Source organism: Pithys albifrons, chromosome 22, assembly GCF_047495875.1.
Source record: "Pithys albifrons albifrons isolate INPA30051 chromosome 22, PitAlb_v1, whole genome shotgun sequence".
NCBI lineage: Eukaryota > Metazoa > Chordata > Aves > Passeriformes > Thamnophilidae > Pithys > Pithys albifrons.
In genome coordinates this window covers 3,350,015-3,363,557 of record NC_092479.1, presented here as the reverse complement: position 1 = coordinate 3,363,557, position 13,543 = coordinate 3,350,015, and the positions used below count along the sequence as shown (strand labels likewise).

The 13,543-nt window shown below is 55.0% G+C and overlaps 2 protein-coding genes across 2 annotated transcripts; both read right to left on the bottom strand.

The window, feature by feature from the left end:
• Positions 1–4,318: 4,318 nt before the first annotated feature.
• Positions 4,319–6,978, bottom strand: CAMK2N1 (calcium/calmodulin dependent protein kinase II inhibitor 1). The gene is made up of 2 exons (XM_071575927.1): positions 6,626–6,978; positions 4,319–5,706 (listed from the first exon to the last, which is right to left on the bottom strand). The coding sequence occupies exons 1-2, from the start codon at positions 6,783–6,785 to the stop codon at positions 5,636–5,638; spliced, it is 231 nt and encodes a 76-aa protein (XP_071432028.1). The 5' UTR covers positions 6,786–6,978; the 3' UTR covers positions 4,319–5,635.
• A 2,111-nt stretch (positions 6,979–9,089) lies between these two features.
• Positions 9,090–12,190, bottom strand: MUL1 (mitochondrial E3 ubiquitin protein ligase 1). Its single transcript, XM_071575648.1, has 4 exons — positions 12,039–12,190; positions 11,853–11,940; positions 11,200–11,320; positions 9,090–10,430 (listed from the first exon to the last, which is right to left on the bottom strand). The coding sequence occupies exons 1-4, from the start codon at positions 12,156–12,158 to the stop codon at positions 9,710–9,712; spliced, it is 1,050 nt and encodes a 349-aa protein (XP_071431749.1). The 5' UTR covers positions 12,159–12,190; the 3' UTR covers positions 9,090–9,709.
• Between the last annotated feature and the right edge of the window lie 1,353 nt (positions 12,191–13,543).

The following is a 13,543-nucleotide window of genomic DNA, read 5'->3' as shown; positions in this document are numbered from 1 at the left end:
ATGGGGGTGTCAAATATCTCTGCAAAAATTATATATATCTATACAATTTTAGATATATATTAGATGATATTATACATTATATAACGAATTATTTTTATATATTATGTAATATTATATAATGCTGTAATAGACTATATACAATATATATATTAATAATTGCAACGTAGCGTGGAAGGGAGCCCAAATTCCTCTGGTTTCCTTCGTATTCCTGGCCTTGCTTTGCTAAGAGGAATTTACCAGGGCAGTTGCTATCACAGACACAACCCGCTGAAACCCAGGGGAGGAATTGTCTTGGAAAAATCACTGGCAGGGAAGCTTCTTCCAGAGCCAATGAGACTGGGAACTGGGGCAGCACCGAGGAGGCAGTGGCTGTTCTAACCTGCCCTCTGAGGGTCTGAAAATACCCAAATGTGAAGCTGCACAGGCACCTCAACCTCCCAAAAAAATTTAATTCCCCCTCAACCACTGACTCTTTATCTGGGAAGGCTTTGGCAGGGCTGCAGAGCCTGGTGCTGCCTCAGGTTTGTTTTTTTATTTGAGCATCTGCTGCTGCATTTGGCTCCGAGTGGAATTTCGCTCGTTTTTTGGGTGAGGTGTCTCCCACTTGTTATTGTCATGCAACAGTTTGACACCTGGAGAGATGGGGAAATGAAGATGCCTGATGGTTCCCTCTTTAGTGGGCTGTTTAGAATATCCTAGAAAATTTTAACTCCAGGCAAAATGAAAGTCAGGAGCCTGGGGAGACAGGCAGCTCCACTTCCAGGCTCCCTGAGGCAGCAGCAGGAGGGATTTAGGGATTTTCTTGCAGGATATTCCCAAGGTGGGGAATGCCACAGCCTGGGATTGTCCTCTTGACCCCTCCACAGAATTCCTGGTGAGCCCAGGAGGGATTGCTGCCCGTGGGGAAAGGTTTCCCTGTCCTTTGGAGGTGTTAAGCTGGAGAGGAGCTCCCAAAAATCCTCCTGGTGCTCAGCACAGGCCTGGGCAGCTGAAAGGCTTGACCAGATTTGGGGACCCCTCAGTGGGATCTCAGGGTGGGGATGTCCCTGGAGACACCAACACAGCTTGTGAACAGCCCTTTTCTGCCTTGTTTCCCCCCAGTTTTCTGTCTCTGTGCATTATATATATTATTTTCCCCTGGATTCAGATTTTTGGGTGCTGTTGTGTGTCCAGATGTCCTGCATGGATAAATCAGGTGGGATCACAGAGCCCCAGTGGCCTCTAGTGGCTGTGGGACACAGAGCCCAGGGATGGGGCACCTGCAGCCCCTCAAACCCCCCCAAACAACCAACACTTTGGCTCCACACCACCAGAAGCTCCTTTTCCCAAGGGGAAACCCCAAAATATGGGGAAATTAAGCCCCCTCCCAAAAGCCCCAAGGCCACAGTTGATGGGGGAGCCCCAGCAGGAGGGACTGGCCAAGCCCCCCCTTGACCAGCCCCATTGCCAGGCAGGGATGGGCTGAGAGATTTTAGATATCCAGTGGGTTTTTCTCATTCTTGTGTTAAAAAGCAGGGGGGAAAAATTGAGTTTCTAAGCAAGGAAAAAAAATTCTTCCTGTCTTTATCCATTTTTTATTTTTCTAAAGTGTATTTTCTGTTTAATGCCACGATATAAAACACAAACCCCACGCGGTGAAAACAGTCGAGAGAACAGATCAAAAAGGGTTTGATCCCATTAAAAGGACCATTTTTGTGTCTTTTCCACCAAAGGTCACTAAATCTACCTCCTTCTGAGTAATTGTGGTCCTTCAACAAGGAAAGATGGGGAAAACTGACCTGTTTTATTCCCCCAAACCACAGTATTTGGGGGCAGGGTGGAGCATCCCCCCTCTGCAGCCCACAGTGTCCCTCCTCGCTCCCCCCCTATGATAAATAAATTACTTTTGGAGTGCTGGCCTAGTTTAACATGCCCTAGTTTTGATGGAGGAGGGGAAGAAAAAGAGAATATTTATTTTGGGCAGTGGCTACATGGGCGTCCTTTTGGGAAGAGCTTTGGGGGACTCACCCACTCCCCCCCTGCTCTGCTGTGCCCCAACTGCAACCCACTGCCCTCGGTTTTGGGGTGTTTTTCTGTGATTGAGTCCCAACTGTTCCTGTGGGTCATTGGTGGTGGGACACTGATCCAGCCCCAGAATGGGAGTCCATGCTCTGAGCCCCCCAGGGCTGGGATTATTCCAGTGGGATTCCAAGAGTTGGTGCCTTAAAACCTGTGGAAAACGAGCACTTTAGAGATGGATAAAAATACCCTCTGGTTCTGGTGTAAGGGGTCAAGGCTGGTTTTGCTGGGGGAGCAACTGTTTCAGCACCTTCCCCCAGTGCCAAAATCCCCAGAAAAATGGGATGTTTGGGCATGGGAGTGGGATTTGGCAGGTGCTGTGGGTGTTGCTGGGACCTTTGTGCCTCGCGTGTCCCTCTGGCACCCTCCTCTTCCAAAAGTGTCAAGTTCCTTCCAGCAAATAAACCTGCAAACGGTTTTTTCCATATATTTTATTTTTTCCTCCTTTTTTTCCCACCCCTGCCAAGACAAGCAGCCCATATGGGCCAGGGTTGGGTGGGGCTTTTTGCAGTTTCCATGGGGATTTGGCGCTGGAGCTGCTGGGTGCTGACTCCCGGTTTTTTTTCCCTCGAATCCCTGTAACCTGAGCACGGTGACGGCACCAGGTTCCCTTCCCAGCCCCGGCATCTCCCAGCCAAGGTCACCGGGGAGACCACAGGCAGCCGGCCGCCTGCGTTGGGCCATCTGTTAAATAATGTATGCAATAAACTCCTGCCCCGCGGCCAGTTTAATCCTTAAATCCTCCTTCAGAATATCATCTCCCGGCCACGCTTGGCCGCGGGATGCCCGGCGGGGGCTCTTCTTGGGCACATCTTCCCCCCACCATCCCTCCTGCATCCCTCCGTCCTCTCCCCTCCATCCCGCACCCTCCCGCCAGCGCGCTCGGCACGCCGGGCTCTCCTGCTCCATTATTTATGTGCCGTGCATGAAAGATGCATAAAAAAGAGCGGTTTATAATTTAGCAGAATCTCCTCTTCTTTCAGCCTCCCTTCCCCCTGTGGCTTCTCCGGTTCATTCCCGGCTTCTCCTCCCGGGTGTGGAGATGCTTTTGGGGGCTCCTGGGGCTGTGCAGGGATCCCACCCCTGGAACACCCATCTGGGTTTTAGGGTGGTTTGGGTGCTTGGAGGGTTTTTGGGTGCATGGGAGAAAGTGGGAAAATGGGTCTGCCAGATCCATAGGTCAGGTTTTCATGCCAAAAAAGGGGCTTTTTGGTAAACTTGTTTAATTAAGTGCTGCATCCTTGGTTATGTGTCTAACGAGCTCCCCAGCGCTGCCTCCTTGGCAGAGTGGGATGTTCTGCCCCCCTGGATGGGTCTGCTCTCCCCTAAGCTGGGTCTACTCACCCCCAGATGCTGGTTGGGACAAAAAATATTAATTTGGGGGAAAAAAAATCCCTCTCGGAGGCCCATCTTGTCCTTTTCAGGTGCATAAAGTCCCCCAGGACAGACAACCCTGGGGTCAAAACTGTGTCCACAGAGTCCAACTCATGTTGGGGCAACCTCCGAGATGAACCTGCTGGGAAAAATGAAAATAATTGGGGATTTTTCAAGGGAGCAATTCAGCAAAGCTCCTCATCCCACCCTGGATGTGAGAGAGCCTGTGTGGGATAAAACTGGAGCAATAAACAGGAAAGGTGCTGGGGAAGGGAGTTCTGAGTGGCCTTGACACCCTGAAAATTGAGTACCCGCTCCCTGTCCCACCCCAAATTAACCCACCTGCTCCCCAGGTCATCCTGTAAAATCCCAGCTCAGCAGGATCCTGCTTTTATTGCAATAAATGGTGTTCTTGGCAATAAAATCCCCTCCCCAGACCCGTTTCCCATCCCTGAATATATTTTCACTCCCCTGGCACACAACTTGGCTCCTGCCCTTGGTGGTGTGGCAGGAGCAATAACAGCATTTTTTAACACCAGGATTTGGGCTTTGGGAGGGAATGAAGCAACGTTGGCATGAAAATCCCCATTTTCCACAAGTTTTCCCAGCAGTGCAAGGGAAAAACACCTTTTTTTCCCGCCCATCCCCAACAGCAACTTTCAGGACCTCACATGGAATTTTTCCATTTAATTTGCACCCTTGAAGCATTTCCCCATCAAACAGAAAAATCCTATAAATAAATATTAATTATAATTAATTGTTCAGCCTGAACAGGGCTCTGTGCTGGAGAGTGACAAGGTTTTCCTTAATTATTTTGGGATTATTGAGGACAGGGAGGGACACTCAGCACTGGGCCTTGGCAGCACGCGGGAAAACACGGCAGATCCGCACTTATAATTTTTTTTTTCCATTTTGTTTCATTTTCCTTTTTATTAGGACATTGCAGAAATAGCCCTGTGTAGTGGATAAAAGTGCAACATACACAATATTTAAGAAAAGGAGGAAAGAAAAACCTGCCTTGAGGTCTGTCAGTCAGTTGCAAACAGAAACAAGAACCAAGCTCAGGCGCCAGAGGCGCTTTTTTTTTTTCCTCTTTTTTTTTTTTGCCTTTTTTTTTTTTATGCACGTCATGCAAAATAGTTAAAAAGAAAGATTAGAAAAGAGAAGTCAGAGAAAACCCCACGAGAGATCAACCGAGCCCTAGAAAGAGCAGAAAGCCCCGAGTGCTGCTCGTCTCGGGGAGGGAATTGCTGCCCTCCAGCATCTCCAAGTGTTTGGCACTCTTGTGATTACATTAAATAATTTTTTTTATATATATATTTTTAATACAGTCTATTAAAGAGAGGAAACTGCCACAACATAAGAAAAAAACAAAAAACCAAGATCACCCACACTACAGACTGCATGTAGTTAGAAAAGCCGAGCGTCCCCCCCACCCCCTGTACATATAAAATCTGTCCCTTTGCTCACAGCAACCAAGAAGTACAAGCTTTAAAAAATAAACCAGCAATTCTTCCTCCGGGTCTTTCCTTTATAAAAGTTTTGGTTTTCCCCCCCTCGAGAACCTTAAAACGTGACTAAAATTAAATATATATATATATGTATCTATTTTATATAATTTCCCAACATCCAAAGACATCAACATAAAAAAAAAAAAAAAAAGAAAAAATCATACGGAAGGGGATAGCGTGGTACATCCAAGTGCACGGATTCATTTTTGCAAGATTAAATAATGTAAACAAGGTGCCCGCTGGGAACAGCCCTGGCCGGGGGGGAGACCCCGGGGGCTGCTCCCACCCCCCATTTTTTCTGCCCCTTTTCCTCTTACCCCCCAATTTTGCACAAGGTTCATCAGCCCGACAAAAGCAATCCCGAGTAATTCAGAGCCGTGACGTGACGCCTCCGTTCATCCCTCGGGGCGGGGGGTGTGGAGCAGGTGGTTATTTTCCCAATTACATATAATTTTTTTTCTTAATTTATTATTTTTTCATTCATTGCTGGGGTCTGGCTCGCTCGCTGCCCTCCCCTCCAGGTGTCTCCGGAGGGCAGGACGTGCCGTGGTGCTCTGGGATTGCAGGAGGGCGAGGACGGCGCTCCCGGGGCTCGCTCGGGCGGTCACTGCGGTGCTGGCGGGTCATTTTTTGCCATTGTAAACTGACCCCCCTCCCGCCCCGGACTTCAGCCCAGCATCCCCAGGGAGGCTTTAAACACCGGGAGGGGCCTTTTCGGAGAGGTTTTGCAGCACATCGTCAATTCTATCGTCTTCAATAACCACTAGAAAGCAGAAAGAGAAGCGTGAGGAATGTTCTGGTGCCTTGGTCCCCTCGCCCAAGGTCACCCTGGGGTGGGTTTGGGGGGAATGTCACATCCCTGGTGGGGTGGCTGGCAAAGCCACACGGTGCCTGACACCCCACGGGGTACCCAGTGCACCGTGTCCTGTCCCCAGGGCACCTGGCATGGTACCTGGTGCCCTGTGCCTGGGGGAGCCCTGCCAAAGGGTTTGGAACACGGTGCCTTGTCCAAAAGGAAGGTCCCCCTGACCTCTTTGGCCTGGGAATGGTCCCCTGGGAATGGTGCCCTGTCCCTGGGGAAGGTCCGTGCTGCCCTACACAGGGCACAGGGGACAATGTGCTGTCCCCGCTCCCCAACGCCCTGGTGACAGTCCTTGGGACGTGCTGCCTGACATCCCACAGGGAGCCTGGTGCCTCACACCCTGACCCAGGAGATGCTTCCCGCTGCCCTGCATCCCAGGAAGGTGCTTAATGCCCCATCCCTGGGGGAGATCCGTGGGACATGATGCTCAGCGTGCCTCAGGGAGCCAGCCCAGTGCCTCATACCCCATCCCTGGGGCTGATCCCTGCTGCCCTCCATCCCCGGGGAAGGTCCCTGGGACACGATGCCCGGCATCCCACAGAGTATCCAGTGCACGGTGTCCTGTCCCCGGGGAATGTTCCCTGCATCCCGTAAGATTCTCGATGCCACATCCCCAGGGAAGGAGCCCAGTACACGATGCCCGACATCCCCCAGCGAACCCACAGCATCACACCCTGTCCCTGGGAATGCTCCTGCATCCCTGGGGAATATCCTCGGGACGCGATGCCCAACACCCTGCGGGGGTACCCGCTGCATCCCACCCCATCCCTGGGGCCGTGCCCCTCATCCCGGCTTCCCCCCCGCTCCCTTCAGCACTCACCTCTCTTGCTGCGGCCGATCTGCCCCAGCTTGGGTGGCCGCTTGCCCTGCCCTCCGGCCAAGAGCCCGTCGCCGCCGCGGAGGCGAACGGGGAAGGGCAGCTGCCCCACGGCCGCGTCCCCCGCCAGCTGCCCCTCGCCGTAGGGCGGCCCCTCCGACATGGGGGCGGCGGGGGGGGACCCGCCGCCGCCGCCGCCCCCCGACAGCCTCCCGGGGCGCGGGGCCCGCGGGCCCGGGGCAGCGGCGCAGCGGGCGCGGGGCGGCCGCCCCGTCACATCCCGGCCCGGCCGGCGCTGCTCGCGGCTCCGCGGCTGCGGCGGCGGCTCCGGCGGCGGCGGCGATAGAGGAGCGGGAGGCGGGACCGGGCGGGGCGGGGCGGGACCGGCTCGGCCCCCCCGGCACCGGCGGCGGCACCGCCCCGGCGGACTGGAACCCGCACCCCGGGGATCCCCGGGGCTGCCCCGCCACCTGCCCCGCAGCTTCGCCGGGGGAGTGCGAAGCTGCCCCGGAGCATCGCCCAATTGTCCCGCAGCATCCCTGGAGACTTCGGAGCTGCCTAAAAGGCACCCCCTCGGGGAGCACGGAGCATCCTCGAGGAACCCGGAGCCGCCCCGCAGCCTCCGCGGGGAGCACGGGAATGCCAAGGAGCGTTCATGGAGTGTCTCGCAGAATCCCTTGAGGCCCCAGAGCTGCCTAACAGGGAACACAGAACTGCCCTACAAAAACACCCAGAGAGCCTAGGCTGCCCCACAGCACTCTTAGGGAGCCCAGAGATGCCCTGCAACAACTCTGGAGACCTCGGAGCTGCCACTTGGCATCCCTGGTAACCCAGGTTACTGGTTTAAATCCCAGGTAACCCAGGGATGCCCCAGAGCATCCTCAAGGAGCCCAGCACCTGCCACCAGGGATTCCGGGCTCAGCCTCACTATGTCCTGCAGAGCCCAGCAGAAATGAGCCAGCTCAGGCCCCTGGCACTTTGAGGGGGGCTGCAACACTGGGAGCACTTGGCTCTGGGTCCTAAGGACGTGTCCCTGCTCAAGCCTTTCCTGAGGGACTTTTGGGTTGCTGTGGACTTTCCAAGGGGTTTTCCATGCAGTTGCCACAGCAGTGTGGGTCATCTGGGTTATTGCCCAGCAAAGTGAGTGATGGGAAGGTTGGGGCTACCATTTTAGGAAAGACCACAGCTGAGTGAGGTGCTTTAGGCATCTCTGGAGAGCTGAGTGGGGGGAAAGTGGGAACAGCAGCTAAAAACCTGTTAGTGCAAGGCTGGCTTATGGGTTTTCTCTGGAACTGGGAGCCTGGCTCGTTGTGGGGCCGGGCAGGATGGGGTCACAGGAAGGACAGGGTGCCTGGTGGTGCCAGGACTGGGGTGCTGCTCCCATCTCCAAAGCCCTGATTGCTGGAATCAGCTCCTGGAGCCCCTCAGCCCCCGCCCGCCCCCGAGCTCTCAGCTCCTTACATAAGGTTGCGGCTACGCCCGAGATATCACAGGCAAAGCTTGGAAACAGGAGGCGAAAGGTAACGGGGGAGCACAGCCCTCCCCGAGGGTATTTTTAGGCTTTGCCTGATGGCTCCGTTTGCCAGGCAAGACGCTGAAGCTCAAGGCCACATTGTGCACCAGTGGGAGGTGGGAGGTGACCTCCCTGCTGTCCTCTGCGAAGGGGTGAGGGGGTTTGGGGTGTTTGGTCCCCTGGAAAGGAGGGATGCTTCTTCCAGCAAGATTTTGTCGTTTCTGTATTCTGGGTTTGACTGGATTTCTGAGCTTTTCTCTCTGGGATTGTGTTTCACAGGCTGCCTCACCGTGGTTTGAGCAGCCACTGCCACCTACAGCCCGTGGGATGTGTCCCTCCTGGCACTGGGACAGCCAGGAACCTGCTTTTCCTCCAAATCCAGCCAGCAGGTTATGCCACACAGCCAGAATGGCCTTGGGACGCTGCCTGGCTGGTCTGGTTAATGTTTAACAAGGAAACACAACCCGTTTCTGGGTTAAATTCTGCTTTTCCTGCCAGTTGATGGGAAACTCTCTCTTTTTAAATGTGCTGGGAGGGTGTGACCAGCTCTGCCTGCCCTCAGGCATGGATGGAGCAGGGGTCTACCCCAAATTCCATGGGCTGCTTCTCTCCTGGGGTTTTTGACTGTTCCTACTGGTGGCTCCCTCACCTCCAGGAGTGTTTCTCTAATTGCTCTCCCCAGCAAATGTTAATTACAGCAGCACTTTGGGTCCATTAACCCCCTCAGGGTCAGGGACCACACAGGACTTATGGGAAAATGAGGGGAATTTTTCTGAGTGAGCTGGAGGTTTGGTAGCACCTGAGGGGACAGCAGTGAGTCATGCCCAGTGTGGGGGGACAGGATCCCATGCCCCTCTCCCAACCTCCATCACAGCTTGGGGTAATTCAGGCTCAGCATGTCCACCCCAGGGAGCAGAAGCCCCATCACGCCAGGGGAATGATCCCACACAAACACACTTTTCATCCTATTTTATTACATCTTGTTTTCTACCCCAGCTCAAGCCAAGCACAGCCATCAGCCACAGTGTTCTCACCTCCCCATCCTCATGGCCTGGTGTCACAAACCCATTCTGGGGGGGATCACAAAATTCCTGTGTTCATATACCCTGCATATGAGTTCTCCAAAAGCCTCACCTGCTGTGTAGGGCTCTGGAGCTGTGTGGCAGCATCACAGGAATTCTGCAGCCTCTGAGAACACTTAAACTCTTAATACATCTTATTTTTGTTTTCCCTGTGTTTTTATCAGCCAGGTAAGAGATCACAGGCTCAGCAACCAAGACACAAACCCTGAGTCCAAAACTTAATGGCAGAGCTTCAAGCTGGGTCTCCCCCTGAGCACCTCACCCTTTGCAAGCAGTCACCTCTCCCAAAAAACCTCCAGAGCACAACATGATGGCTCTGATAAGCTGCACACTCACCTTTTCAGACCCAGCTCTGCCCACCCCATCAAAGCACCTCCCCTCAAGCTCCCTCCCCTTCCCCAAACTCCACTGCCCAAGCAACGAGGCGACAAAGAACCCTTTGCAAGAGGCAGCTTTAAGTGCCAAAAACCTCCTGCCCTAAACCACAAAGAACTAACTGTTGTACAAGGGAACTACCCTGGTGATGCCCTGCCTGCAGATGGGGCACTTTTTGGGCTCGGGGAGAGCCTGGTAGCACTCGTGGCAGGAGCAGACATGGCCACACTCCAGGAAGACACAGGATTTGGGGCTGCTCAGGCAGACCAGGCAGGCATTTTTGAGGGTCTCCCCATCCTCAGCATTCATCAGGCGCTCCTGGGCCTGCCGGAATTCCTCCTGCATCTGCTTGAGCTGCTGCCTCTCCCGGTGGTGCCGGTACTGCTTGCGGAGCAGGAAGAAGAGAACGGTGCAGGTGGCGAAGCCGAAAACCACGGTCAGGATTTTCCAGAACCGGACGTTGGACTCCTGTTTCTGCAGCAGGGAGTCGAAATCCATGGTGCTCAGGTAGTAGGGCATGCCCCGCTTCGGGGGCTGCAGCTTGATGGTGGTGTTGTCCAGCACCAGCTCTCCCACCCCGGTCAGAGCCGTGCCCACCTTCAGCATCTGCTCCGTCTCCTGGATGCCCTTGGGACGCTCCCCGCTGAGGTAGTGGCCGAAGACGTCGGGGAAGGACTGGACAGAGGGGTGGAATTTCTCATACACCGTCTCCAGGCTGAGCTCAGCAGCATCCAGAGGCTTCATCACCCGGACGGTGACGCCGGCACCGTCCTCGGCAGGGACCAGGTCAAAGGGGGTGGTGTTGGTTCTTTGGTGGATGATCTTCTCACAGTCGTTCCTGGGGAGGGAGAAGGGGGGGAAGTGAACCTGTTTCCTCCCCAACCCCGAGGGGAAACACTGCCTAGAATGGCCAGCTGGTTCTGGGGACTGACAGATGAGCAGGGGTTTGGTGACGGGGCTCTCTGGAGAGCAGCACCTTCCCCTCATGGCACTGTCCACTGTGCACGAGGCTCCTCTGCCCTCACCTCAGTGCTCCACAAGCAGTTTGAGCTTCCAGCACCACTTGGAGAGGGTTGTGTCCCACCTAATCCCCTCCCTGTGGCATTCCCAGCTGTCACAACGTGCCCTGTGAGGAGAAGCACCACCTGTCACACACCCCAGTTTGATAAGTGTTGCCAAGTGCTTATCAAAGAGCATCACCAAGCTCTTGTTCCAGCAGCTCTCGTGGGCCAGGCTGCCCTGGGACCCTCCTCAGGTCCCCTGGGTGCAGGTTCACCCACATGCAACTAATTCCTGTTCTGAAAGTGGGGTTTTATTTTGGGAAACACCATTCTGTGGCCACCTCCCTAACAAGGTGGGGCTGATCAATGCTCTGGGTCACTCCACGTGCTCTTCTCCTGTGCTCTTCTCTCTGTGAGCTCTGAAAGCCCTAAAATCAGCCAAACATGCCCTGCTTTGGCAGCCATCACTGTGGGGGCCACTCTGGGGTCCAGGTCTGAGACAACTGGTCACTCTGGTCACACCTGAGGTCATTGCAGGGCATCAGACCCTCCGAGGGCACCTCAGAGGGTCTGGAAGGAAAATGTTTGTGGGCACCAGGCACGTACCAGAGGTGGGTGGTTCTGTTCCACACCATCTTGTGCTCCTGCAGCGTCAGCCTCTGAACCACCCCCTTGCAGTTCTCCACAAACTGGCTGCTCAGAGTCTCCTTCACCGACTGCACCACACCTGGGAGGGAAATCCGAGGGGCAGGTGAGGTGCTTGTAAAAAATAATTATAAATAAGGTCTTTGCACAAGGGCCTGGAGTGACAGGACAAGGAGAAGGGCTTCAAACTGACAGAGGGCAGGGATAGACGGGACATTGGGAAGAAATTCCTTCCCTTGAGGGTGGGCAGGCCCTGGCACAGGTGCCCAGAGAAGCTGTGGCTGGCCCATCCCTGGGAGTGTCCAAGGCCAGGCTGGACAGGGCTTGGAGCAACCTGGGACAGTGGGAGGTGTCCCTGCCCATGGCAGGGGGTGAATCTGGAGAGGCTTTAAGGCCCATTTCAACCCAAACCATCCCATGATTCTAAACTGGGGAAGAAGGGCTGGGAGCCCGTGTTCTGTCTGTCAGGAGTCAGTGGCTGCTTGTCACGAGGAAGATGAACTGATGGGCACAGGATGAGGGGCTGGGGATGAAACTCCCCCTCGGTGAGGAGCAGCTGTGGGCGGGATGTGTCCCTGCCCCTGTTTGGGGTCCCGATGCAGGCCCTGCCCTACCTTCTATGACCGCATAGGGCACGCAGCGCCCGGGCGCCTCCAGCAGCACCGACCGCAGGTCTCCGTCCAGCCGAACCCTCCTGGCGCCCTGCGGGGAGTAAACACAGGCCGCGGCTCAGCCGGCGCCACCAGGCCGCGGCCTCGGGACGGGCCCGTGAGGTCCCGCACCGCACCCCTCGCACCCACCTCGAGCCCGCGGGCCTCGCGGGCCTTCTGCCGGTACACGGAGTAGAGCAGGGCGGTGACGGCGGTGCTGGCGGCCAACAGCGCGGCCTGCACGGCCGAGGGCCGCCCGCCGCCCTCCATGGCCGCCCAGCCCCGCGTCACCACGGCAACCGCCAGCGCGCCCGGCGCGCGGGGATGACGTCACGAGCGGCGCTCTGGCAGCCATGATGCAGCCATAGAGACGCGCAGTCCGCCAAGGCCGGGGAGGGGCGCGGGGAGCCCCCCAAAGCCTTGCTGGGGAAACAAAATAACCCCCCACACGGGGCATAGGGGAAGGTGGGTCAGATCCTGGCCCCGTGTGGCCTTAGGGCGCTAAACCCCAGCCTTGGGGCTTTGGGGGTCGGGACAGATCCCAGCCCACCCACCCCAGGGGTTTTGGGGGGACATCAAGCCCGAGCTCTGCAAGATGCTAAGGGGGGTTATCCCACATCTCAGCCATCCCTGAGGATCCTGGGAGGGAGTGGGCCCCAAATCCTGATACCCCCAGAGTGCGGGGGGAGCATCCCCAGTGCCCCCTGTCCTCCCCACCCCGGGGGTCTTGGGGGACATCCAGCCCGAGCCCTGCGAGATGCCAAGGGGGGTTATCCCACATCTCAGCCATCCTGTAAGATCTTGGTGGCTGTCCCCAAATCCAGATACCCGCAGAGTGCTGGGGGGACCCTCCCCAGTGTCCCCCAACAGGGCTTGGGTGGGGAGGGGCAGCACAAATCCCACCCCCCTGCAAAACTTGGGGGGGATCAGGCCAAGGCCGTGCCCTGGGCTGGAAAGGGGGGCATGTCCCCAAATTCCAGCCCTAAAGCACCAGGGGGGGTTGATACAGAGACCCCTCAGGAAAGTGGATTTTATCCCTTCTCCATAAAATCACATGGTCTTTACTAATTTTTATATTAATTTTTGATTTTAGTTTGTGGCCAAGTCGGTCAGTTCTCTTATCCATGCAGATCTTTAGACAAGGAGGAGTTTAACCCTGTAAGATGAACTTTGAGAAATAAACCAAAAATCCTGTTTAGATCAGAGGCTTGGCTGTAAGAAATAAGTCAGAAAACCTGTCTAGGTAAGAGGCCTGAAGCTGTAACACTGTTTAGTTAAAAGGAAATACAGAGCTAAGAGAGATAAGAGATAAAAGCGGCCCATGAGTCACCCAAAATATTCTGCTTAACTTTGGGGAGGGGGTTTCAGTTTTAACTAAGTATTTCAACCTGGAAAACACAAACGTCTCACTGAACACCTTTGGTGGGATCACCCCCCATGTTCCCAGCGCTGAATAAAAGGAAGGATTTTGTTCCATTCCATTGGATTTGATTGTTTCTTAATTGAACCCCATTCAGGGTGGCAGGTCCCTGTGGAGGGGACACACACACACAAGACCCTGCCCCACCCCACCCATCTTGCCATTGCTTATTCTAAAAAAAAAAAGCAGCTAAAGAGGAAGAAAATAATTAGCAGGTTTTGGTAAATTGTTGATC